Source organism: Lonchura striata, chromosome 19 (assembly GCF_050655825.1).
Source record: "Lonchura striata isolate lonStrDom1 chromosome 19, ASM5065582v1, whole genome shotgun sequence".
Lineage (NCBI taxonomy): Eukaryota > Metazoa > Chordata > Aves > Passeriformes > Estrildidae > Lonchura > Lonchura striata.
The window spans coordinates 2,676,312-2,703,782 of NC_140721.1; the positions used below are offsets into that span (position 1 = coordinate 2,676,312).

General features: G+C 47.2%; 1 protein-coding gene across 1 annotated transcript in view; it reads left to right on the plus strand.

The window, feature by feature from the left end:
* TBX4 (T-box transcription factor 4) overlaps positions 1 to 24,715 on the plus strand; it is a 31,553-nt gene extending 6,838 nt beyond the window's left edge. Inside the window, exons 4-9 of the mRNA XM_085557246.1 lie at positions 7,604 to 7,723; positions 9,351 to 9,498; positions 19,368 to 19,520; positions 22,028 to 22,116; positions 22,430 to 22,671; positions 23,948 to 24,715. Of these exons, the coding sequence (XP_085413372.1) occupies positions 7,604 to 7,723; positions 9,351 to 9,498; positions 19,368 to 19,520; positions 22,028 to 22,116; positions 22,430 to 22,671; positions 23,948 to 24,570 (1,375 nt within the window). The 3' untranslated portion in view covers positions 24,571 to 24,715. The remainder of the gene's footprint in view (positions 1 to 7,603; positions 7,724 to 9,350; positions 9,499 to 19,367; positions 19,521 to 22,027; positions 22,117 to 22,429; positions 22,672 to 23,947) is intronic.
* Positions 24,716 to 27,471: the final 2,756 nt, after the last annotated feature.

A 27,471-nucleotide genomic window follows, 5' to 3' on the forward strand; every position in this document is an offset into this window, starting at 1 on the left:
TGCTTCCACAACTTTCCTGGCTCAGGATTTCTTCTTTCTGTTAGATTATTTATTTAGCTGTTTCCTAGGGTTTTTCCCAAGGTGCCAGTCTTTGCAGTATTGTAATTTCTAACCAGGTATTGCCAAGGATAAACAATTTGATAAAGCTTTTATTTCAGCAGTAAAAAATGCCAGTTCACAGGATGTCTGGTCACATATTTGTGAGCAGTTCCTGAAGAGAAAATAATGTGTCATTTCTCTGTGGTAGCAGAACAGTTCCTGAGGCATAACAGGAGGCTCGAGATACTGAATTTGAGTTTTGGCTTGAGTGCAGGATGTGCACAGGTACAAAGCCCGCTTTGGTCTCTATGGTAGCAGGTTTTAAGAAGCATGTGTAGGAAAATGCTGCAGAGGAAAAAAATAGAATGGATAAAGCATCTTGCATGTGCGGAAAAGACTCAAATTCCTTTAGATATTCAAGTTTCATTTTAAAAGTGGCTTATTTCAGTTTAAAAAAAATCTGTTCCTAATCAACTTTGGTAAACCAAAATACAACTAGTTTTTAGGACATCAAGGTCTGAAGAAGTATAAATGCTTTGGCTAAGCTCGTGCAGCTTTCCTGTGTGAATAATCCTTTAAAAGTTAAATTTTCCATGGCTCTGTAGGGCATATGGATGCCCAGTTCTCATTGCAAGTAAAGGGAAATATTTGTCCAGAATCTTTTGAGGCAGTTACAAGAATTTCTGCTGATGGTTTTTGATCCAAAAGCAAACCTTAATATCCGAGATCAACGAAGGAATGTGAGTCGTCAATTTAAAACATAGAAATAAAATAGATATCCGAGGAATGTTTGATCTGCTTGCTCCTAAATTTGGGGTCCTGGAATTATCCTGTTCAGGCAAACTCCTGCTTTTAGAGAAAAAGCAGGAGTGAGCTCCAATGGCTCTTGGCTGTGCTGCTGAAGTTGTCGACAGCTTTGGCAAGGGAGACAGAGCTTGTGCACGGCGAGGAGGGCAGGGATGGGAGTCTGCTTCCTAATACACATCTCTCTTCAAGCAGCCACCCCTGCTTTGTGAAGACATGGGATGCTCACAGCTAAGGGTGTTCCAGAGCTTTCCCTGCTTGTCCTTGTGCTGCACGGTGAGGGGAGGCTTTGGTCAAGCCCAGATCAGCTGGGGAAGGTCCCAACCATTGCTGGGGCTCTGCTGCTGCCTCAAAGACTCCTGGACACTGGGGCTGTGGCTCCAGCAGTGCCGAGGCTGCCTCGCTTCTCCCTCAGCCCACTGCCGAGGGAGCTGGGCTGGAGAGGGAGCAAACCTGCCCTGAAATGCTGTCAGTGACCATGCTCTTGCCCAGGTTCTCTCTGAGGCACCTTTGTGCTGTGCTGTTGGTGCTGCTGGCACCACCTCTCCATCCTCCTGCGCGGTGGGACCTTCTCTGCTCAACTTCAGCTGCAGCAAAATGAGAGCCCAGAGAAGCAGCCCATGGCCAGGACCCTGCCCCGTGCCTCAAGTCACCATGGGGCAAAGAAAGGAAATGTTTCTAGACCATGAAAGCAGCCATCCAGCTCACCAAGTTCTCAAGTATGTGAGAAACAATGTTTTATTTAAAAATTAGATGTGCTAGCCAGAAGGAAAAAATACAACCTCGCCATTCCAAAATATAAAAATCCCTTAACTGTCTGACCTTCTCATCACTAGGTCATGGTCCTGCCACCAGATAAATCTCTGCTATCTGCCCATAGACTGAAAGTTCAATGTTGCTTGTGTTAGTGACAGTGAATTTGGGGCTGAAAAATGAACTACTGATGAGAACTCCTGTTGAACCTGTATTGTTTGTTATTCTGAGGCAAGGATCTGGCATGGGCTAATCCAGCACTTCAAAGTTAACTGCTCTTACTTTGTATACAGAGCGTCATAACGGAGTGGCGTGGGTGATAAGAGAAATAAGGGACTGAGGGTTAGGATACACTGGGAAAATGGGACCCTGTTGAAAAACTCTTTGATCTCTTTAAAGTATTTTCTGAAAGCAAGAATCTATCAAAAAGGAAATGCCATTTAAAAGGCTAAAAGAAACAGCTGACATCCCAAAATTTGTTTTAATCTGCCCTGGAGAATATTATTTTTAAAGATGCGTTAAGTCAGTGGAAGAAATACTTGTCGAAAGAAGGGAAATTAGAAAAAATGAAGAAAGGTCATCAGGATAGAGACATAGTTCTTGAAGCCTCTGCACACCATTCTTTTCTCTTCTAACAATGAAGACAAGAAGAAGCATCCTCAAGCAGCCTTGGCCAAGTCTCAAAAAGAATTTGGTGCCACATTAGTCGTTATCAGGGACGCAGGTGTGTCACCTGCCTTGGTGTTCTGAAAGCATCGCTGGAGGCATCTCAGCATGCCCAGCAGGTTCTGAGGAGGTGGTTGCTCAGCCATGACATGGCTTGTTAGCCAAGATGTTGAGTGAACAGTTGTTTTCTGATCCTTTCACAACTTGATCTGCTACAGGCAGCACAGCATGGGAGCTTCCAAAAATCCAGTCACTGCTTTACTTGGCCATCCCAAAAGCAAGGATTGTAAAAATCTCTGTCTGTCTTTGGAAATCTTTGTCTTATTGTCTTAAAAAGTAGAATTTCAGCTGCTGAGCTGCTGAAGTGCTTGGGGATGTTTTTACTCCCTTGAAAGGACAGGAGGAAGCTCTCAGTAGTATCTGAAGGACCATTCACATCTCAGGGATGTGCAGTGAGCACCAATTCACATAAATCCACGGGCTTCAGAGAGCACTGACAGCCTTTGGTGAGGGCATGGCTTGGGTTGTCCTGGTTCCATGCAGTTTTCTCTATGGAAATACTGTTTGAATTCCCTGCTTACCCTGTGCTGGTCAGAGACATCCCTTCCCAGCTAATGCATCCATAGGGACATCAGGAATGGTGTTGGCATTTAAGTGAAGGTCAGATTAAATCCTGGTGAGCAGGAGAGTGGTGAGGGTTTGTTGCTGATGTGCAGCGTGGCGCAGCACAGTCATTGTTCAGATGAGTATTTGAGCTCTTCAATCAGCTCTGATTCTCTCCACTTTTCTGGTTTGCCATCTCCAGCCCAAAAAAAAAAAAAAAGATTTTGTTGGACATGGGAGCTTTGCAGCCACCCATCTCTCCAGGATCAAGCAGACTTGCTCATCTGGGCATTAAAACACGTGAGATGCCCACAGAGAGGCCAAGCCTGGAGAGCCTGGAAGGCTGGGAACTGCTGCCCCAAAGAAAAGCAAAGCTTTCCTCTTATCACTCACTTCCAAACCCAACCAGCCAATTACACATCAATTAAACTTTGTTTGAACATAATAGAAGCTTTGGCTCCGTGTCAGCAACTGCTCCACGGTTAAGGGGATTGGGTAGTAATAGTATAAATAAATAAACAAGAGATGCTTATTCTAACAGTTCATTTTAAAACAATTTGTGAATATCATGTAGAGATAAAATGTGCCTAGCATAAACTTAGCTAAGCAGTGACTGCTTCATTATCAGAACAAATAATTCACTGGCACATCATCTTTGAAGCTTGGGAGGCCTGTGGAATTGTGCTGCTTGTTTATTTTCCTGGCTTTTACTGTTTTTGCTACATTTCATCTGCAGGGAAGGGCTTAGCTGGGGCCGTGGCAGTGTGGTGCCAAGCTCTGGTGATACCGACCCTGCTGCCACTACCCACGGTCCCAGTGCCAGGCTCAGCCCCTCGTCCCTCCCCAGGGCATCGCCCAGTGACTGTGGGGTTTTAATGCCGTAGGGGGTGTCCTGCTCACACAGGAGGCACTGCGGCCTTTTCCCCATGATCCCTTTCTCTGAGGGCGCCTTTCTTTTGTGAACATAAAAGCTGATTTAAGTTTTGCCCTGTGAGGGGCAGTGAGAGCTGCTGCTATGGCACAGCAGCACTTTGTCCCTGCCAGTGCAGGGCTGGGACAGGAACATGCCTGGCAGAGCCACTAAACCCAGCAGAGAGCTTTGAGGAGCACACAAGACCCTCAGGATAGGGCTGAGAAGCCTGGACAGTCCCTTCTGCTCTGGCTGGAGCTGAAGGGAGGGAGAAATGGGTTTGGATGTGCCTAAAACTGGAGTCCTGTCAATTTTGGTGTTTTGCAGACGAGGCTGTTGGGGCTGGTGCTTTGGCTGCTGGTGCTGAGTCCCTTGTGCATCACACGGGTGCTCCCAGGGCTCGTGGCTGGTCCCTGGGTGGGCAGGGGAGCTGTGGGGTGGCTGGTGGCTGGTGGGCCCTGCTCCCTGAGTGGCCCTGCTGCCTCTGCCTAAGGTGTGCTGCTGGGTTGGACACGCACCCCTGGCGTGGCTTTCTAAAAAAGGAGTACAAATTGGAAGGAAATTGGTCCAGTGCTGGACATCCCCACCCCAGGGATGATGTTGTCATTGGCACATTCAAGGCATTTGCTGCAGCCCATGGACACTGTGTCCAAAGAGGTTTCAGGTCTGAACAAAATGTGATGAGGCCAGGAATTTTTGCAATTAATCTCCTGAGTACTGGTGGCTCAAAATTCACCAGGGAGCTGGGTGCGTCTGTGCTGCACTTGTGCCCAGCACTGAACCTCACCGAGCTGCCCCATTTGCCCAGGCAGTGCTGCAGCTGCCCTTGGCACAGGAGGTGCCCCGAGGATCAGATGTCTCCTGCTTGCACCCCCTCCCCAGGAAGCCCCAAATTCCCAGGTTTTGTCCCCAGTTTCTGCTCAGCAATGCTGTCCCTCGGTTTGGCGCCGTGCGGGAAGGAGAGTGGATTAAAACAGGGATCTGCCCGGGTCCTGCTTCAGACCTCCCACCAAAACCAGGCTGAGCTTTCCCAGAGCTTGGCAAGACGTTGGCAAGTTTTATTGCAGCGCTGGGTGATTGCTGTGCCTCTGCCGGTCCCCGAGCGATGGATGATGAAGCAACCCATTGTCCGGGAGCTGGCCGGAGCGGAGCATCCTCCGCGGAGCCGCCCATCCGCCCGCGGCTCCTGCCTGCGCAGGGCTGCCGGAGGGGCTCCCTGCGCGGAGCTGCTGCTGAGCTGCAGCTCCTCGTGCCCGTGAGTAGCTCCATTGACCTGGAGGAAATTTGGGGAAGCAGGCAGGTTTTTGGCCCCTTCCCAGGCCTGACAGGGAGCTCTATGGAGCCACTGTAGCACGGCCTCGCTCCCAGGTAGGGCACCGTGGGTTTCTGCTCCCTTCTTTCAAATGGGACATTTAATAAGGGTTAGGACATGATATTAGGTGCTGTCTCTTGCCTTTTTTTTTTTGTTTTTTTTTTTTTTCCTTTTAAATTCAATCAGTATGACTGCATTTCCTTGGCCCCAGCTCTCGGGTTTGTCATGCCTTCCCATCAGAGATGCACAACCCATGTTTGTATCATATTGCAGAGATATTTACTAAACGAGCCTCTGCCAAGGGGTTGAGAAATATGTTTTCATTAAGAAAATTAAACTGACAAGTCCCTGGACAGCACATTAGTCGCATATTTTTTCTTTAAGGCCAAAATGCAGCAGCTAATAATAATGATGAAATGTCCATGCACAGCCAAATTACTAAAATCTACCCATGTTTTCCTGGAAAAGAATGCAGAGAGTTGGCAAACTTGGTTGTAGCTGGGTCTGTGGACTGCTGAGTACAATGCTACCACTGCGAGATAGTGAGTGGTTTGCAAGTTAAGCAACACCTTCAATCAGATGTGAGTCCCCATTTGTTATCCTTAAAGAATTTCAGCTGTATATATTATAGTAGTACTTTGGCTCTTTGTATTTATTTTAGAGGGCTATACTAAAGAACATTATAAACTCAGGCATGTCCATCCTATATGAACTCCATATGCTGAAGCTTAATTTTAAATGCCATTAAAAAAGCACTTAACATTTACAATATATCAGTTCAGCTACTTTAGCAGCTTGGATGTTCTACAGTAAATGAAATGATTGAGGGAAAAAGAAATTCAGAAGCTCGATGTTATAAAAATCCCCAGTGCAGGTATGACAAACTGTTGAATTGTGTCCATCTCATTATTAGTTTTTAATACTTTTATCCTCTCTTTTTTTCTTTATTTTTTCTTTTTTGTTTCATTTTTAAATACCATTTTAAGACCTAATTAAAAAAAAAAATCTTGGCATTCAGATTGGATTCCTTATACAATTTTTTTCAATGTGTGAATTGGGCTGTGTATTCACAAATTGAAATGTCCTACTGTATTTACCCAGGTGCTTACCTGTAGGAGGACAAGGTTAAGAGGAGTGCAGAGTTTATGAATGAAAATCAAAGAGGGACATTGGTAAACCACCCCTTTTTAGTCCGAGCTAATTACATGGTAAACATCTGGAATTTATGCAGGCCGGTTAAAAGAGTCAATTGAAACGATTTTGAACAGGGCCCATTTTGTTGCCTTCTCCCCAAGCAGCGACAAAATGGTGCTGCAGACTTGGACCAGCTCAGGAAAAGAGGGATAAAGTGGGGGACAAAGTGGCCTTGATGTCTGATGGAGAAATGACATCAGGATTTGGGCCCATCTTAATTCACATAATCAGAACGAGTCCTGGATGTGGCAATTCTCATCCTCCACATGAAGGACGGGAAGGAGAACTTTGTGTCCTGGCTGGAGGGCTGTGCTGAGCCAGTTTGCTCTATTGACTTGGGTGTTTTTACTGGATGAGGAGGAGGTGGGGAAGATGGAGCCAATAAAATAGTTATTCTGAGGATGTGAAGTGCCTAATCCTGCAAATCCTGGCTGCTGATGCGGCCTTGAGGGATTGGGAAGCCCGTGGCAGTGTCAGGATCCATTAGGGCCCTCTCCTTCGGATTGCAAGGCTGGACTGTGATGGAATCTGCTGTTTTCACAGGCACACAGCTTTATAAAAAGGTATGATTTAACATCACAGAGACTCTTTAGGTCTGTAAGACATGGAAGTGTTCTCTGGTGATGCTCTGGTTTATGGGATGCTCTAAGTGGGTGCTGGTTGCTGAAGCCAGCCGGACAGGCACATTTTGGTGGGAAGTTCTGCCATGTTCCAGGCTCCAGCAAGGTTTAATGGGTGTGCTGTGAATTTGGGAAATTTGGGAAGGCCAGAGGAGCTTGTCTGCATCACCACAGGGTTTAACCCTTTGTCTCCCTCAGTCTTTACTGGTCCTCAGTTCTCTGTTGTAGGGAACACGGGAGTAGTGGTGGGACCTGGTGGATGTTGGGATTGTGTGAATGACAGAGATCAATTTCCTCCGAAATGTAGTCAGACTTTTAAAACACTTCCACAGCAGCAAGAAATCTGCAATTTTGGTGCTGCCTTAAGCCAGGTAGAGCCTCCTGTAGAAGTGAGGGCTCCTTGTGCAAGCCTGCCCACAAACAGGGATGTGTTCACCTCCCCGGTACCTCTCTCTGCACCCTCCTTTTCCAGGCACTGGCCCATAGCCCCCATCCCTACACCCTTATGAAAATTTGTACCCACTTTTGCACTGGCACATGCTCTGGAAAGAGAGAGTTTAATTCAGGTATGAACAAGAACCAATAATGTCCTCGTGTGAACCCCTCTGATGCTGGATCTGGTTTTTGGGCTGCTGCTCCAAGTTTCCATCAGTTCCAGTGCTTCCATCCCTCCCTAACGTGGTAACCTCTGCTCTCCCTAAGGAGGATGTTTCCCAGCTACAAGGTCAAAGTGACTGGAATGAACCCCAAGACCAAGTACATTCTGCTGATCGACATCGTCCCGGCTGACGACCACCGCTACAAATTCTGTGACAACAAATGGTAAGACAACACTTCTGTTTGCCTGCTTTTCCATAAGAAATCTGCAATTGGATCAACCATTTGTTGTGCAAACTTAGAAACCAGCAGAAACACCTTCCCACAGGAGGGACGCCAACATCCCAGAGCTCTCTTTGCTGGAGCAATGATGGACATGGGAGCCAGGGCTGGAAGTTTAAGCCGGACAAATATAAAATGAAATATTTTAACAGGCTGGGTGGTTAACTGGAAAAAAGTGCTGCTGGGGGTGGTGACTTGTCCATTGTCCATCCCAAAGTGTTCTAGGCTGAGGAGTTTTCTTGGAGAAGATGCTTTATGCCAAGCACGGGTTATCTGGCTGTGTGCAGTGTAGGAGGGTAAAGCCTGCCTTGTACCAGAGGCTGCACAGGATGATCTAATGGTCCATTTTGGCCCTCAAAATTAGGTCTCTCTGTGACTCAAGAAAAGTTTTAAATTCCTTTCTTCTATAGCAACATTTTGCTTTCAGGAGAGCAGCTATAAAGCGAAATACGGGGTAGTTTACCCAGAGCCCCAATTCTCTTCTGTTATTCTTCCCTTCCTTGTGCCTTTCCAAGCAAAGTTACTTACCCAAGAGGCAGCTGGGATTTTTGCTCTCTGACAAAGGAAACGTGTTGTTTTCTCTTTTGATTTCCCCCCACCAAAATGCCCGGCAGCCTCCCTCACTGCCACTATTCGCTGTGGTTTCCCCAAACCCTTCCACTGGCTGCTGCCTGGTGAAAAGCAATGGAAAATTTCACAGGGAATGAGCTCAGTGACATCCCAGAAAGTAGAAATTATTTATTTGCACATAAGGGCTGCTCCAATTAAAAAAAAAAAATCCCCTTTCCGTGTGCTTTTGTCCCGGAATGCCGCTGGGTAAGAGGAGTGGACTGAAGGTCTCTGCACCATGGTGGCCACTTTGTGTGTTTCAGACATTAAACACAAGATGATGGATAGTTCTTAACTCTGTTTAATTTAGGTTTTGCCAGCCCTAGAGCTGTTTCCCCTTTTCCTTTTATTGCTGCTGGAAAGTTTCTGTTGTTTTTGGTAATATTGCTTTTATTGGGGTTTTATAAGAGGAGAACAATGTGGAGTAATGAGGGCGTTGCCATTAAATGATGTCTCATGGCTGGGCACTGTGTCCATGAGAGCTGGTGGTGGTGTGGGGCAAGGGGAGCTGCAGGAGGGTGCTGGGTGGAAAGCAGCCCCTTCCCACTGGGACGGGCTGTGGGAGCCCTGCCTGGCTGTGAAGGGTGCAGCCACACCAGTTCCACTCCTGCCCACAGGTGCTTTGTCCTGTGCAGGGCCATCTGCCTTTGCAGAAGGGTCATGGAAGGCTTTCAAAACACACACAAGTTTTCCTCCTTTAAAAATGTCTCCACAATGCCCGTGTGGAGACATTGCCCCAAGGAGATATGGAGCAGGGATGGGGTTCCTCTGCTCGCCTGTGATGCTGAAACAAGGATCCCAAAACCTCCCATGAGCAGCAGGAGCCTCTCTGAGTCCCCACGTGCCACTGCATCCCCTCAGGGCTGGCAGGAGGGTTGCTGGGAGGAGCCCAAGGACAAAAAGCTCCTCCACTGAGTCCAGGCTGTGGCAGGGTGATGCCATCTGTCCCCTCTGTTCCCAGGATGGTGGCAGGGAAGGCGGAGCCGGCCATGCCGGGCAGGCTCTACGTGCACCCCGACTCCCCGGCCACGGGAGCCCACTGGATGAGGCAGCTGGTGTCCTTCCAGAAGCTCAAACTCACCAACAACCACCTGGATCCCTTTGGACACGTAAGAGAGATGTTCTGCAAGGGCTTTGGGTGGAGGTGGGCCCACAGTGCTGAGTTTGTGTCTGGGATGCTGGGTTAATAATCATTAATGAAATAATAAGGAACAGCATTATTTTGTGCTTGGGGGGAATGTTTAAAGCAAACTGTGCTTCCCCTGCTCTAGGAAATGCAGCCATGACTGGCTCAGTTGTGTCCTGCTAAATGCCACTGAGGTTTTCTTTTGTGCCCAGGAACTTTCTGGGCAGCGCTGTGGGATTTTCAGCCTGGCACGTGGTACGTGCAGCTCACAGAAGCAGGTTGCATAAACTCCTGATTTTCCAAGCTGGCTTTGGCAACCCTAAAAAAAGATAAAGTATTTTATTTGGAAAATCTTGATTTATGTGTATTGGGAATGCAGAGGTGGGGAGCACACAGTCATCTTCCCCAGTGCATTTAATAACTCAGACCAAGGGCCCTTGCAGCCTGTCAGGAGAGTGTGTGCTCAAATACTGCATATAAAAACACAGACCTGTCTGGTTTGCACAATTTGAGCTGAAACTCATGTAAAAATAAACCATCCTTGGTGAGAGAAATCCTTCTAGGTTTAGTGCCATCAGCTCGTCCTTGTACCAAAGGTAAGAAAATCCAATTTGTGTCATCAAATGTGGGCTTTAACCTTATGGTGTTTTAAGCAGCAGCACTTTGGAGGGCAGGGGAGGCTGTGAGAAGGGTGCAGAGTGGGAAGGGATGTATCTGTCTTGCTTAAAATGATTGTGCATCAAGCCTCTAAAGAACAGCTTTTCACTTGGAGTCAGTGTCCCAATGCCTCCAAAAGCTGTCCAGAAAGTGTGATTCTGTCACAGCTAAATCAGCTGGAGTTTTAGGGGGTTGACTCCAGAGGCAGGAGAACCCCACCAGCTTAAAACACTGCTAAAAATCCAGAATTTTTGCCAGTGTTTGTAATTTTTTGTGGATTTTGAGCCTCCAAAAGCCGGGCCCTGGTGATAACCCAGCCCCGTGCTGGGCCCTGACCCCCTCCCCACCCTACTGACCCCACTGAGACATGTGTGAGCTTCAAAGGCTCCCCGGCACCCTTTAATGCTGCTGTTATTAATCACAGCCCATCCCTGCTCCCCTGAAGGGGGGAAGCACCATGGGAATGAAATGAAACAACTGTGTCAGGGCTCTGTCAGTGACAGTGACACGAAGCCACCCCTGCCACCATTTGGCTGCCACAGCCATCCAGAGCCGCTGGCTTTGCACGTGGCATTTTTTCACTCTGTGTTTTTCTCTTGGTTAACTCTGCAGCTTAATATATGACTGTTTATGCTGTAAAATGTAAACCATAAAACATGCAGGATGTGCGATGTGGCTGTAAAACAAACAGGATGTGCCGTGTTGGTTTTGCAACTTTAAACGTTTGCTTTTCCTGACTTTGTCATTTTTTAACTGAGATTTTAGCGCTGCATTTTAACAGGGAAGATTTTAACCCCCTCCTCCTTTCCAGTGAACAGCCTGCTTGTCTTTTCCCTAGTGAGACAGTGGTTTGGGTTTTGGGGTAATACCCACCATGCTGTGGCTCCAGATGAGCCCTGCTCAGAGCCCTCAGGCCACGTACCACAGCCCAGCACCTTCCCTCTCACATTAATGGGAAAATGCCTGAAATAATCGATTTTAAAGTGCCTGGTTTGCTGCTCTATTCAGGCACTGACAACCTGCCTGGCTAAATGAACCTGTCCACGGCCAGCTCCTCATCAGGCTTCTAAATTAATGATCTGCTTTAGTGTGCTCCACTCTTTGTGGTGCACATGGAGGAGAGCTGGACTGTGCACCAGGAGAAGGAGAAGGCTCCCACCAGCTCAGGCTGAGAGCAGTTCTGCTCTTGCAGGGCCTGTCCCACGAAGGCATTACGTTAGGAATAATAACAGCTTCTCATTTCTAGGAATTTGTTCCCAGTGACTGCAAACACTTTCTTAAAGCTCCCTAAAAAAACAAGTCAGAAAAGCCACAGGGTTTTTTTGCCTTCTCGTGCGCCAGCGGAGCCTGCCTGCGTTTCCTTTTGTCTTTGGTTTCCTCCAAACCTCAAAACCATGAGGAGTGAGGATTTCTGCAGCCTTGGCTGGGGCATTTTTGGGTGTGTGGGCAGCTGCCCAGGCAGAGCTGGGCTGGCTCACCCACCCTGGCACCCTCAGCCACTGCAGTGTCCCCATCCCTACATGGAGTGCAGCTCCTCTGAGCCAGGGACCTCACCTGAAAGACAGGCAGCAGAAATTTCTCCTGATTCCATTAATAAATGAATCCATTTATCCAGCTACACCCTGACTCTGTGCACTGCAATAGCTGCTTAATAGCAGGGATGAGCAGCCCCATGGAGATTATGATAAATGGAGGCACTTTGGAGGATTAAAGTAAGTAAGATGAACATCTTAATTAATAAACTGTGGAGTTGAAGCCTTTGCTGTGATGCATGGAATTAGACTGGAGAGTCTTTACCATGCTGGGGATGTGGGAAAGCCTCACCCCCTGCAGCCCTTTCTCTGCAGCCTCACAAACCTCACTCCTGCTGCTTGCCCTGGCCCGTTATCTGTTGTGGTAAATTATTAGTTACACTCAGAGGCATGGGAGGCATTTGTCAGTGCAGACACATAAAACTGAGCAGGTTTTATATCAGAACAAATTCAGAGCTCTGTAATCTGCCCCAAACCCCTGTGGCTGAGCAGGTTTTGTGGCAGGTAAGCCTGTGCCCAGCTCACAGAGCACAGCCTGAAAACGTGGGCTGTATATTTTTGCTCCGGGGGGATTTTTTATCCATGAAAGGCTTCTTTCACACCAGGCTTAACAACTGAGGAACGTTCATGTTGGAAATGGATTAAGAAATCAGCAGCCACTGTAATGTTTAGCTACAGTGAGGTCTATCTGATCCCAAAGAAAGCACTGTAAGCCACCTATGCTTAGAGTGAAATCTGAATTTATGTATTTTCAAAGCATTACATGCAGAGATAATCAGCCTGATAGAGTCCCTGATTTACATGGGGCTGGTGAGTGATTCTGAGCCTCCAAAATTCTGGCAGGGCTGGTGCTCTGCTCTCTGGTGCATTTGCAGAGGTGAAAATAATCTTCTAAGTGCCAGCAAGGGTGGCACATCCCTTACCCATTCCCAGTGTATGCTGCCTGGGAAATACCTGGCAGTGTTTTCCAGGTGAAAAATGGGAATGACTCCATCACTCCAGGTTATTTTGTGCTAATCTCAGGTGCAGAGGATGCACAAAAATCCCCTCTCTGTTGGGAAGGGGAACATAACTCCTGTATTTCTTTAGAAAGCTGATTCAGGGCAATATGTAACAAGAGTGTGTCTGCACAGGATAAATCCTCAGGAAGGGAATTCCACTTTCTCCAGAGGTTTAAAGTACCCAGGAGGGGTTTATGCTGTTGTTGTGCTGCTGTTGTCAGTGACTCCATTGAAATTAAACCTCTCTGCCAGAGGACTCAGCTCCTGCAGCCAGGCCAGCTTGGAAAGGGCAAGAGCATCACAGCAGTATTCTTGAGAGGTTCTGACTGGGACCAGATCGATTGGAAATGAAAAAAATGGGAATATAAAGTATATATAAGTAAATTCTATAATATATAAAGATATTCCTGCAGGAAAACAAACAATTTAACAAAGAAGGCAAGGAATAAATGGAGATTAGAAGTGGAGGTTGTGACAAATAAAAGTAGATATTTAATTTAATTCCCCCCAGCACAGCACTGCTGAGCTTGCTTGTGTTAGTCTGTACCTGCGTCACTCCTGGGCTGCTGGTGGTGCCTTTTAATTGCCATAATTACTTTATCTGCTTTTATTTTAGTTTCTGGGATGTAACCAAGTGAGATTTAAAGCTACAGGATATTATAGATGGCCTGTCACTCATGACAGCATTTGAAGTGATATTCCTGTTTTTCTTGACCCAAATCTGCTGTTTACTGGCTTCACTCATTAATGCTGATGAGTTTGTTATTTCTCTTCAGATTTAATATTTGCACACTTGGTTTTATTTGATTATCACTGAAAGCCTTAATTTTTCCCCTCGTTCTGGGGTTTCCTTTTCATTTTTCTATTAATTAAATCAGCCTTTTTCTGCCCGTGCCAGTCAGACGCACTCAGGCACTTTTAATTAGCTCCACGTCCTGCTAATCTTGCAAAACCCTAATTTTGATTCATAATTTTTTTTTATTTGTTTGCTTTATGACTTGTGGGCAAGCAGTTTCCTCTCAGGTGCTGGTGGGAGGTTTATGGGAAGCAGCTTCCCCACCCCGGGCACTGGGATCACCAGAGGGAGGGAGGGAAGGAGGGATGGGGCCACAGCAGCTCCCGGGGGAAATCCTACCTGGGGGAAAAGGACACAGCCTCACCCCTCTTGTCCTGCTCAGAGCAGCTTTCAGCTAAAAATTTCCTGTATTTTTATGTATAATATTTAGGGGTTTTTAGTATATATATATATCTATATGCATGTATGTATGTATGTATGTATGTAATATATATATGTATGTTTTAAAAATTATATGGTTTCTTATATGTATAAGGAATATATGCAATATTTATTTTTCTTATATCCATATTTATACTTTAGATATATAAGAATTCATATATATATACACATATATATCATATATATACATATACATATATACATATATATACATATATACACATATACATATATATACATATATATACATATATATACATATATATACATATATATACATATATACACATATATATATACATATATATACATATATACACATACACATACACATACATATACATATACCTATACCTATACATATACATATACATATACATATACATATACATATACATATACATATACAATCTCCCCTAATACCAAACCACCTTTTTTCTTTTTTCTCAGTCCATTTAAACCTTGGAAAAAGCCTTTTGTCCAGCCCCGAAATTTTCAGAGCATCACTAAGCCTTCTGCTGAAAGAATATCCATGGAAAGATTATTTTCTTTTTAATTTCCTTTTTTTTTTTTTTTTGGTACTCATTCATTTTAGGAAATCAGAGCAATAGTGTTGCCCAAATAAATTACAAAGTGAAGTTTTACATTGTTTGCTGGAATAAAAAAGGAGCAGAGCTGTGTTCCACAGGGAGGGATGGATCCAGGGTTTCCATTTCAATACTGGGGAAGAAGTGGCCAGTGGGGTTGGTGGTTGAAAGGAAGATTTACTTCTCTCTCTTAAATCCTTTTGTTGTTGCATCGCTGGTTTCTGTGAGTCAAATGCAGCAGATTTTGGTAAAGTTTAACTGGAATCAGAGCCTGAAATGGTCAGGTCTGGAGCAGGAGCCAGCCTGGAGAAGGGCAGGGAAGGAGGTCGCTCTTGGGGGCCGGGTGACAGCGTGGGGTCACACAAGGGGTGTCCCAGGATGTCACACCGGGGGTCTGCCCAAAACCCCTCCGGTGGCAGAGGGGAGCTGGGATCCCCCCGAGCTGGCCCCATGCATTCCAGCTGCTGGGAGATGGAAAAGGAGCCGAGGGAGACAGAGCCCCGAAATCCCAGCTTTGGCCATCTCCTAAGGAACGTTTGTCTGAGCTCCTGTTGAACCTTTTCCCAACATTTTCCAGCCTTTCCTTTATTCCCTGCTCTGCTGCTTGCCAGGGCAAAGGCGTGGGTTTGGGAGGTTCCCCTGCTCCCTGCAGGAGCAGCCTGGCTGCACTGGGTCTGTGCCTGCCGTGGGGCAGAGAGGGGGAATCCTCCCCTGGGAAGGGCAAATCCATAGGATGGGATGCAGGGAACGTCAGAGCTCGTCTGAGCTGCTGCAGAGCCTGTGGGAACAGAAGATTTTATTTGGTTGAACTGGGTGATCTCAGGGGTCTTTCCCACTGTAAATGTTGGTGTGATTTTCATGCTGGCTTTGGGGTGAGGTGTCCCTGGCAGTCCCAGGGTGGGTGCAGGGAAAAGAGAGATTTGGGATCCCAAATCCCCTGGGCAGCACAGCTGGGTCAGCTCCAGTGCTGATGGAGCATCTCCAAAACTATTCACTCCTAAAAAACCCTGGGATGGTTTATACCACCAAATGCTCTAAATATTAATTGAGATGATTCTGCAGAGCCTCCTTGATTAAAACACCATTTTTTCCATGCAAAAAACTGGATTGTCAGGTTTTTGTGCTGGGCCGTCGTGCTCCAGCTCCAAGTCCCAGTGTGGGACCAGGGCCAGCCTCAGCTCAAAGGCTTTTTCACTTTGAAAGAATAGAGGGAAGGAAGAAAGAAGCAGAAAATATATTAAAATGCAAGATTTTATATTAGTTATGTGATCCCCCGGGAGCAACCATAAAATTATGTGGCTTTTTCGTAGCCATTTACTATTCAATATAAAAAGGGGAGTTGCTATAGCAACCACTGCATCATCTGACATCTGATACCTTGGCGAAACAGGGAGCTCTTAAATCAACTCCCCAAATTTCATATGAAAGTAAATGCATTTTACTGGTGATTTCAAGGCCAGTTTGCCTTGTGACGAGGAATGTGGCACCATTTCCCCAGCTCAGCTCGTGGCCTTTGGGTCCCATCCTGCAAACTCAGGCCCTGGAGCCGACATTACTCAGCAGTGTGAGAGATTAGAAGTTAGAGGAGCTTGTTTTCCTAAGTGAAAGTAAATGAAAGGAGCAAATGACACCATTTTTTAAAACATTTCTTGCTGACTGGGGAATGCCAAAAAAATGAAGTTGAGTTCTGTAACAGCTGAAATTCCAGCTGCAAGCGTGTGAGCAGCACAAAGGAGGGAGACGGGGTGAGATTAAAAATCAAAATGAGAAGGATGTTTGTGTAAGGTCTCGTTGGCCTTTGGGGTTGGGCTCTCTCACAGTCTGCTCAGCACGTGTGACGTGCAGGGGGTAGCAGTGGCATCACCCTGGGGATGCTCTGGCTTCTCTGCCAGCACCAAGGCAGTTCCAGGGCCAGGGGGAGCAGCCAAGAGGCACAAAACTTTTCCCAAAATATCCAGGAGCTCTTTGGATCTCACCTGGTGCAGTCTAGGAGGGTCCCCACCACTGGGTCCCTGCCAGCCTATCCCAAACTACCTACTTTTTGTACAAAAACAGTGTAAAAATGTGTGTGACAGTGTCTGACCTTGAATTAATCTCCCCATGAAAAAGGGAAGTGCAGGAAAATACAAAGTTATTGTTTTAGCATCACCTTTGAGGCCAAAGGCTCCTACATCACTGCTCAGTGCTCTGTCCCATCAATTAAAATACTTCTCATTTTTTACACAATTCTTGAAGCTAATCTTTCCACTGATGTTCGTCACTGGAGTGGAATTTACATTTGTTTTGTGTATTTTTAGCTTTCCAAAGCAGCCTTGAAAACTATTTAGCCTGAATTGTTGGCATTTCACTTTGCACAGACTCGGTGTTTTGTGGCTAAAGGTTGTTTTTGGGGTGGTTTGTAAGGATTTTGAATGCTCAGGGATTACACCAAGCACAGGTAAGGAGGATTTGTGTGCAGACACAGCCTCTGTGTTCTTGTTCTTAAGTCAAATGCTGGTTTTATGCAGAGAGTAATTGCTGACCCCCAAAGGGATGTGGGAAATCCTCTCTGCAGCTGGTGGGGAGCCACACACTCAAATTCCAACAGGAATTACACTGAGACAGGTGAGCAAATACTCACTTTTTGTGCAAGGGACAGAAATGCCCAAACTTGGAAATGAAGGGGCAAAATTAGACCATTTAGGGTTTTTTTTATTATGAACCTCCAGGCAGATCTGCAGCCACAACTGAAACATTGAGCAGCTGTCAGAAATCCTTTCCTGAGTTTTTCTGTCAGGCTCCAAGAAGTTCATTTGTTCATTTTGGAAATAGTTTGGGCTCCTTGACTTTGAAGATGTTATTAAAAATGCATTTATCTTTTTAAAGGGATCATTATAGTCCAGTGGATGCTGCTTTGGAGGGGGAACACAGGCTATTCATGCAGGGTGTATCAAAACTGAGCTCCTAATTTTCCCTTTAGAAATCTCAGTTTAAAGTTGTTTTCTTCATTGTGAAGCTGAGTTGCTCTGGCTCTGGGGAAAAGTCACCCGTGCTGGGCAGTGTGGGACAGTGAGGAGAGCTCAGCAAACTCCAGACTGCCATTATTTATCAGCATACCTCAACTCTTAATTACTGAAAATTGAAATGTCCCTTCTTTTATGACAGTCCTGTCCCTCGGGTGTTACTTTGTTTTACGAGTGGCTGATACATGAAAGCAGAGCAAAGGCTCCAGCCCAAAACCTGAGCCGACCCTCTCAGATCTACACCCTGCACATCAACAGCCACAAAGTGGTTCAGAGGCTCGATGCAAAGCTGATAAAATGCCAAAAATTCCTCATTCTCTCTCTTGGGGAGCAGGGAGGGTTGTCTGGAAAATGTCAACAGTAAAAATTGCATTTAAGTGGTGCATAATGCAGCAGCTACTGTGGGCAGAGGGACCTGCAGCAGAGGAGGGGGTTTGGAGAGCAGGAGCTCCGTGCACTGCCTCCCATCCCAGCTGGAGCACCTGGAGCTGCTGCTCTGAGCTCTCCTGGCCATGGCACTCATGGAGAAGAAAAGTTTCTGAACACACAGAGCAATCACAGAGCAAAAACCTTCTGCTTCTTGGTAATTCTCATTTAAAACTGGCTAAAACCATAATTAGTGTGAACTGATGCTGCTGTGCTGTAGTGTGCACATCCATCCATCCATCCACCCATCTATCCATCCATCCATCCATCCACCCATCCATCCATCCATCCATCCATCCATCCATCCATCCACCCATCCATCCATCCATCCATCCATCCATCCATCCATCCATCCATCCATCCACCACCAGTGGAAGACCCCACCCATGCCAGTGTCCCCTCCTTGGCCTGGCCCTGTCCCTGCAGGGCTTTGGGGTGACAGCCTGGCTGGAATCCCTCTCCCCCAGGAGCAGCTGGGCTCAATGAACCCATTTGGGAGCGGAAGGAGGAGATTGGAAAGGATTGTGCTGAGAAAACAAGGCAGCAGTATTTCTTCTTTGCCCAGTAAAAGGAATAAAGGCTTTTCTTGAAACCATCCCACTTCTTAAAAGAAATTCCATTTCTTGAAGCCATTTTCTTCTGCAGTGTCTGGGCACATCCCTGCAGTGGGATGAGCCTGGGCAGCCTCTCTCAGGCCAACAAAGCTCCACCAAAAAACCCTTTACTGGAGCCAGGCTGTGATCCCTGCTGGACCTCAGCCCCTCCCCAACCCCCTGGCACCCTCTATAAAAAATCCTTTGGCTGGTGCTGGTCCTGCCTTTCCGTGGCCAAGACTCGAGGAGGGGAGAGGTGCCTGGACCAGCCACCCACACTCAGCCACTGCACAAACAGCAGGAAAAACCAATCAGCTGCTTTGTAGGTTTTTGGAGTTTGTTTTTTTTACCAGCAGATAAAAGAAAAATAGCTTTCTAGCTTTTTTCCCCCTGTGGTTTCTGTGTTGTTTTTTTTTCCTCTGCTAAACTGTGTATTTTTCAGCTCAGTAAAGCATTTATTAGGAATCTTTACAGGCCAGGCTGCTGGTGAATTATATATTGTACGGCTTCGGCGTGAGCTGGGGAAAAAAAAAATTATGACATTTTTTCCACCCAGACTGATTCTATCCAATAGCAATGGAAAATGAGGGTTTACCAGGAAAGCTTTAAGTTCAGCTCTGCTTGCCAGAGCTGCAGATACTTTTGTGCCTCGGTCCATGTGCATTTCTAGAATGTAAATTTTCCTTTCTAACTCACAAGCCAAGCTAAAGCAGAGCTCTGCTGGGCTTTGGGTCCTGTTGCAAAGTGTCCAACAGCCATGGCTTGTCTCTTTTCTTTTTTGAATGGACTTCTCACTTTGGCACCAATTGTTTTTCAGATCATCCTGAATTCAATGCACAAATACCAGCCCCGGCTGCACATAGTGAAGGCGGACGAGAACAACGCCTTTGGCTCCAAGAACACGGCTTTCTGCACCCACGTCTTCCCAGAGACCTCCTTCATTTCTGTCACCTCCTACCAGAACCACAAGGTAGGCAGCTTTTGGGGCTACAAATCCTTTATTTCTGCCCAGGAACTTTGGTGAGAGGATCTTCCTGTTCTGCTGGTTTAAAAGATGAGTTTCCATCCTGGCTTTAAGCAGGAGGGATAAGCCAGGGTGCAGCTCTGGAGGAGCAGGGATGCTGCTGGTGACAATATTTTGGCAAAGCCTGGGCTCCCCTGACTCTCTGTGCTCAGAGAGCCGAGATGTCATTCAACCAGCAAAGCACATCTAATAATGACCAGTAAAGCTCGCTCATAAATCTGCAGTGAACAGTAATTACAGAATGTGTGTTTAGTGAGACAGATGAGGAATGTAACCATAAAAACGGAACTGGGAGCTGCCTCTGTGGTTTGCACGTGGGGCAGGAGGGGCTGGGGGTCTGCAGAGGGGGACCTGGGGGGTGTGAAGTACAAAGGGTCCGTTCTGTGCTCTGGGTGGGTGTCAGGGGCACCTGTGTGCTGCAGGGGCTGCTTTGTGGTGTCAGGGTGGTGTTACCTGTGCAGAGTTCTGTCTGAGCTTGGATCCCAGCAGGAGTGACAGCACTGGGACAGCAAATTGTCACCTCTGTGTCACCTCAGCAGGGCAGGGACAGGGGAGGTTGGCAGCAGAGGATGGAAAGGCTTCAGATTCTATCCTGCTACTGCTCTGCCTTTGCACAAACTCCTGCTCCTGGGAATTCTGCTAATAGTAAAGTCCAGTTGCTGTATGAGGAATAATTAATAATTTAATTGGAATTTTTAAAGGGCATCAAGATTCATAAATAAAGGTGCGGAGTGAGGTAGCACTGCCAGAACCCTCCTGTCACCCTGAGAGTGAAATCTGCCATGTGTAACTGTACCAGCTCCTTTCCTACACATTCATAGGAAAATCCTGCAGGAACAGGAACAAGTGTGAAATTCTTCCTCCCCAATAACCTGACCAGAGCTTTTCCTCCCAAGCAGGATGCCTGTGTGCCCTTTGATGCTGGAAGCATAGAGTCCTTACAAAAATGTTGCAATTAGTGAGCCAGTAAAGAGACTCGGAGCAGAAGCATGGATGTGGTATGGTCAGGCAGGGTGGGGGAAAAGTGCCCATTAGGACACTGAATGTAGAAAAGTTGTAGCTGTTGATGTAAAATGACCCAAACATGGTTAACCAAAAAGAGCTTATATTTAATACATATTTAAAATGTCTGCTGTCAATGGTGCCTTTCATCCCTAAAGTTCCCAGAGTGCTCCATAAACTCCACACTTGCCCTGTCACTGCTGTCCAGCCGTGCTGGGGGTAGTTTGTGGCTGGGGGGCAGCACAGGGTGGACCTGACAGATTTAGGGAAAATGTCCCAGATGAGCCCAAATTCTTTAGTGAAGATCCTGTGAGGAGCCTCTGTCTGCAGGCTGGGGGGGATGGACACTGCCCTGAGCAGGGGACATGGGGACATGCAGAAGGTGACAGCAGGCAGAAGGTCTCACCAGGACCTCAGTGTGCTCTTGAGAAAAATCTCAGCCTCAGAGGAATAATACCTGAATGGTTTTATTTATTCTCTTCAGCGTCAACAATTAAAAACCTGGTCTGGGTATCTTTTAGAAGAAACAAACTGCTGAACTATATTTAGCTTAGAAATCTCCTGCCAGCAAGAAGTGTGGTTGTAAATAATTGTATTCCTAAATAAAAAATTAAGACGTTGAGGATAGAGGTTACCCCTGGGCACAGGTCAGTGAGGAAGGTGTGTGCTCACCCCAAATCCCCTCCTGGGCTGGATGAGGCCAGGGGAAGGTGACAAGGAGGGACTGAAGCCCTGATCCTGCTCATGTCAGAGGAAAACCACGATCGCTGCATAACAAAATGAAATTAAGATGTACAAACCTGCTGTCAGGCTGTGGGTTTGGAAGGGTCCTACTCTTCTTGTGGTTCATCAGCTGCTTGAGCTTCCCTGCAAGGGCTCGAGCCCTGGAAGCTGCTTAAATTCACATGTCACCACCTTCCCCTCCAGCTCTGAGAGCAGCCAGCTGTGTTCTCAGGAGTTTTTTTGGTAAGGGATATTTTTCAACATTGCTAAAAGTGTAGTTGTTAGTAACAGCAACAGCTCTGCAAAACCATCCCAAAGCAGAACTGGCTGCTCTCCTCAGCATTAAAATGGGATGCAGGGAGCTCGGAGCAGGGAGAGGGGCTGTGCAGGGATAGAACAGTGTTTGAGTTGTGACCTTCACAGAGTTAAAATGACTGAATGGTGGCCATAAAGGTGTGTTAAATTGTTATGGGAATTAGGGAGAGCCACACCATGACAAGCAGGGCTCTCAAAAAAAGAAACATAGGAAAGCATTTAAATCAGAAAAATAAATTCTATCAGGAGTCCAGAAAAAGAACACAGGGCCTAGAATAAGACCCAGACTCTGCATTTCACAGGGGTCATCAGGACTGGGCCCCTCGAGACCCACCAGCTCAGCCCTGCTGCTGCTGTACCTTTGGTCTGATTTGCTTCCAAACACTTTTATCCTTGCTTTTGTTCTTTTAAAGATAACCCAGCTGAAAATTGAGAACAACCCCTTTGCCAAGGGCTTCCGGGGCAGCGACGACAGCGACCTGCGCGTGGCACGGCTCCAAAGGTACCTCCTCCCTCCTCCTCCTCCTCCTCCTCCTCCTCACGGGCTGCAGCTCTTGGGAGAAGCAGCTGAAAGGTGTCTGCTTGTGCCTGAGGGGCACTGATGTCCCTCAAAAGCCCTTCCTGACACGCTCTGTGCTGTCAGCCCTTGCCACACCCAGAGCAGCACGATGAGTTCACCGTCTGAAGCAAAGGGTGGTGAAGTCATTGGCTGGAGATGCTCTGGAGGAGCCAAACCAATATTTCCTCACTGCTGATGAAATTCTGATGGTGCTGATCACTGCCTAACCAGCCTTCATTTTTCTCACCTCTTTTAGCAAAGAATATCCAGTAATTTCCAAAAGCATCATGAGGCAGAGGTTGGTGTCCAGTCACGGCCAGCTGTCAGCAAAGCCAGATGTTAACCCACTGCATGGGAATCACCAGAGCCTTCAGCATTATCAGTATGAGAATGGTGCTCACATGCAGTTTGCAGCTTCGGATACTCAAGATCTGCCACTCAACACCTTCACAGCACAGAGAGATTCAGGGCTCTTCTACCATTGTCTAAAAAGAAGAGGTAACTCGAGTTCACAGCTAGAAAAATATTACAGAAAATAAACCCGAGACCATGAGTTTGGTTTGGATTGGTCTCTTAGGCCTTGATCTTCAAAAATACTCTTGTGATTGGAGTGTTCTGGAGGTCAGGAGGCAAGAGCTGCTGTTTGGAGCAGTTTTTAGTGGGTTTGTCCCATAGAAGGTCCCATAGACGTAGCTAGTCATGTTCTTTTGCTTGTAATGTTAAACAGCCCTGAGACAGAGCTGAACAATGAACTAGAATGTGTAATTCAAATGGCACAAAGCTTCAGTGGAAAATTATCCATTGTTAGGATCAGCTGAATTAAAAATTGTTTGCAGGAGGCCATTAGCATTACCAAAATTCTACACTTTCCAGGGCAAAGCCATGAGCAATTCCCTCGATGCCTGCAGACCAGTGGGACTGTGGGAGCTTGGTATGAGCAGCCCTTTCCTCTCATCCACTAATTCTCAAATTTAAGTGAGCTGTGACTGCATTCTCTTCCTTTTAGTCCAGCATCAGATGAGATCATGGCATGTTTTAAGTTAAATGGAAAAAATTTGCACAGAAGAAAAAAATCCTTCTATTTGCATGCTCATGTCTCACTGCCTGCTAATTTATTTAAGCTGGGAGAATCCTCTGATCATGGCTAAATGAAGAATCTAACAGCACCAGTAATGAGGGCTGCAAGGCAAATGTGTAATTTTAGCAGATGTTTAATGTACAGATTAATTCACTAGTTCATCCAGAGAATATTCCTAATAACTAACAGAAAGCTGCTGGGGAACAGGGCTGTGGTCCTCACAGGAGGAGAGGGGCTGTGCAAAGCTGAGGAAGGGCTGCTCACTGGGAAAGGGCTCCTTTATCTGGAAATATTTCTGCAGCTTTTGACGTGAATATCTGGGAAATGTAGAGTCATTTTTGCAATGACAGGAAGGCAGGCTGTGATAAGAGCCTTTAAGAGACTTCTTGAATTTGTCAGGAGGAACAGTGCAGGAGTGTCAGGGCCCTCCCTTATCTGGGTGAACGTGGAGTAATCCCTGATGTGAGAAGAGTCCCTCACTTAAGCTGACAAATGTCACCAGAGCGCTTTGAGGCCGGGGAGGATTAGCCTGACATTTGCAGCCCAATGTCTTTTTGATGTTGTACATTTTCCCGAACTAAAACGGTTTGACTGGATGAAGCTGAGAAAGGGCACCAGTTTAGTGAAATAATCGCAGCCTCCAAGGGGGCTCCCAGTCCCAGCAGAGCTGCTCCTGAAGGTGAATTTCTCTTGCAGAGAGCGCTCGGCACCTGGACCTGCCCTGCAAACGCTCCTACCTGGACGCCTCGTCCTCGGTGGGCGACGATCACTATTTCCGCTCGCCGCCGCCCTACGAGCAGCAGATGCTGAGCCCGTCCTACTGCGGCGAGGTGGCCCCCAGGGAGGCCTGCATGTACTCTGGCTCCGGCGCCGACATCGCCGCCGTCTCGGCCGTCGACGATTTGCCGCCGCCGCCGCCCCCGCTGAGCTGCAACATGTGGACTTCAGTCGCACCTTACAGCGGCTACAGCGTGCAGACGATGGAGACTGTCCCCTACCAGCCCTTCCCTCCTCACTTCACCGCCGCGCCCGTGATGCCGCGGCTCCCGGCCATGGCGGGCCAGGGCTCGCAGCCGCCGGGGAGCGGCCCCTTCAGCGTGTACAACCAGCTGGGCCCGGCTCCGGGCCGGGAGCGCGGCCCGGCCTCGTCCTTCCCCAGGGAAAGGGTGCACGCGGCCGTGTGCGAGAGGAAACCCCCCTCTCCGCACCTGAACGCGGCCAACGAGTTCCTGTACTCGCAGAGCTTCTCGCTCTCCAGGGAGGCATCGCTGCCGTATCATTCAGGGATGGGGACTGTGGAGAACTGGACCGACGGGTGAGCCCCGGGCCCGGCGAGGCTGCGGCGACCTTACTGCTCCAGGACAGTTCAGTCAGTGTTGATACCTGTGGGTAACTTGCACTCGGGTGAGACACACGTGCATTTCCAGAGGGATTTGTGTGGGTGAAGAGCTCGTATCTTCAGGCACACAGAGAGTTCCATCTCCTGTCTCAGTGGGCTGGATTCATCAGGCTCTTAGTGACTCCCAAATAAATTCATTCTCGTGTCTTCATCCAGCAGAAACCATCTTCATGACTAACGAGTGACGTAGCTAGTCATGTTCTTTTGCTTGTCATGTTAAACATCCGTGAGCAAATTTTGGCTATTTGGGAAAAAAATACGAGCTTTGTTTTTACGGTCCTTGGCTCACGAAGCCACAACCTCCCAAACCTCCAAGGAAAACGCCATTCCCTGGGTTGCGCAGCTCAAGGACTGCCGTGGCAGCGCTTCTTCAGCCCTCTCGGCCCGGAGAGATTCCTCGTTCCTCTGGAAGCGCGGGGCCGGCGGAGCGCGGGCTCCGCTCCGGGGGCCGCAGGGCCGCGGGCACGGGGGAGAAGGCTCCGATGCACAAATGTCTCTTCTTGCCCCCACACCGACATCGGCCGTGGCTGTGGGAAGCGAAGAAGTGAAGAGTTAAGTCCGAGGCCAAACAGCAAATTAATTGCAGCGTTAGGAACAGACCCAGTGTCTTCAGACTTCCATCCCTTGATTGAATCACATTCGCTTATTGCAATATATTTATGAAGTTTAAGCTTAAAAGTTGCTAATACTTTCCAGAACCAATTTCTGTATTTGCTGGTCCTTGATTTCTTTCGTATTCAGCTGAAACGTGCCTTTTGTGCTATGTTCTTTTCTTTTGCAGCTCAGACAGAATTGTTTTCAGCCTAAAGCAGGCCTAGAGGAATACTTTCCTAATGATGGGGCGGGGAGGGAAGAGCTCCCGTGACCCCCCAGGCTTTACAGTGTACAAATATTTGTAGAACAGGTAAAATCTGTAAGCAGCGCACCCTCGCTCCCTTTGCCCACGGTGGAAGGTCCGGGGCCGATTCCTGGCCGTGCCCTCCGCAGTGTCCCTGTGAGCTGCCGTGGGGGGATCCAGCACAGGTGGCTTGGGTGGTCTCAGAGGTCCTTCCCAGCCTCAGTGGCTCTGTCAGGAGGCTGACACTCGTGGGGAAGCAGAGGAGTTCCCTCTGGGGCACAACTCCCCCAGAGCTGCTGTCCCGTGCGGGGTGCACCGTGCCGAGCTCCCGGGCTGTGCCACCAAGGCCGGTGACGCAGAGGTGACGCTGCAGCTTGGTTCCACTGAAGAGCACAATATTCAACCTTTACTCATTGCACAGTGGGGGTTTTTATTTCCTCCCATTGTTCCCAGATGGGCAAAGGCAAAAAGATGAAATGCAGGTGTGGAAGTGGGGAGGTGCTTCTGTGCTTTGGTGAATCCATCCCAAGGAGGAGCCCGATGGATGGGGGGGCTGTGACACAGCCCCGAGGTCACATTGCAACCCACTCAGCAGGATTCATGTGTGACTGGTGAGGATTTTGTAACCAGATTTTGGAAATCACTACAATTTTTGCATGCTGAATAGCTATTTATATACATATATATTTTATATATAAAAATATATATAAAATTATATATATCACAAATGCAGGCCACGTGTCCAATTCAGCTTTGCTTTTAACAAATGAAATACTTAATAAAAATGAATGTTGCAAAGGGTTTTTTTTTTGAAAGACATCTATTTAAATTTTTTTTTTATTACACACCTTTGATGTAAAAACTAAGAATTGGTTAGACAAAAAAACATATATACTACAGATAAATCTTTATTAGAAACCACATTAGATACAGGTGGTATGGAATTTTTAAATGTTTGTTACATAGCATGGACATTTTATTTTACATATCAGAACATAAAGTCATTTTACTACTACAAGCTGTCTCTGGGTGCATTTCAATGATGAGTATAAAAATGTTCCATGGTGAATTAAGGTGCCCTGTCTCTCTGCTGTCTCCTGCTGCCTGACTACACCAACCTCCCACTTCCCAAGGTGCACACCTGGCCCTTTTTTCACCATCTCAAAGCTCCACCATCAGGTTTTAGGTGCCCATGGGTTGATTTGGGATTGTTCAGGTGTTTCTTTGTTTTAGGGGCCCCGGGAGTTGATCTGAGCACTGAGTTAAAAGCAGCCACTGATGCCCAGAGCTCCACCCCTCGTCCCTGTGCCCGGTGCTCGCTGCCAGGCCCAGCGGTGCACAATCAAAGGTGGGAGCAGGGGGAGAGGCCTGGGGCTGTCACTGCCCACAACTGGCAGTGCTCAGTTCATTTCTCACTGTGACACTGCATCAACACTGAACAGACAAATGGAACCCAAAAATGAGCGGGGTCAGCAGCCCAGGCTGAAGGGAAAATCTGCCAGGATCTTCTGCCTGTTTTACAAAGGTGACAGCACAATAACAATGTCATTTCTCACTAATAATCACTGCTGCTATTTGAACCATTTTTCATGTACCTTCTGCTCATCCATGCAATATTGATTGATTTAAGGCAATTTAAAAAGTAATTCCTGTAAGAATCCTCCCAGAACCTTTCAGTCAATGCAGGGAGTGAAGAGAAATCTTGACCATGGAATTACTGCGAGTTTTACCTGGCAGCTTTTGCAAAGGGCAGGGCCCAGGCTCTGTCCCACAGCAGCCACTGGAGCTGAGGGAGTGCCCTGGCAATCCCTGTGCCAAATAATGAGCTTTTCCTTATAAAAATAGCAGAGGATATTTATGAGTGCAGGACCTGATTGGGAAAGGCTGAGTTAGCATAAAAATGTGCAAAATTTGGATATATTATAATCTGGTCATCTGGGTTCCTTTTATAGTCACTGGAGAGAGATCAGACATTGAGATTAA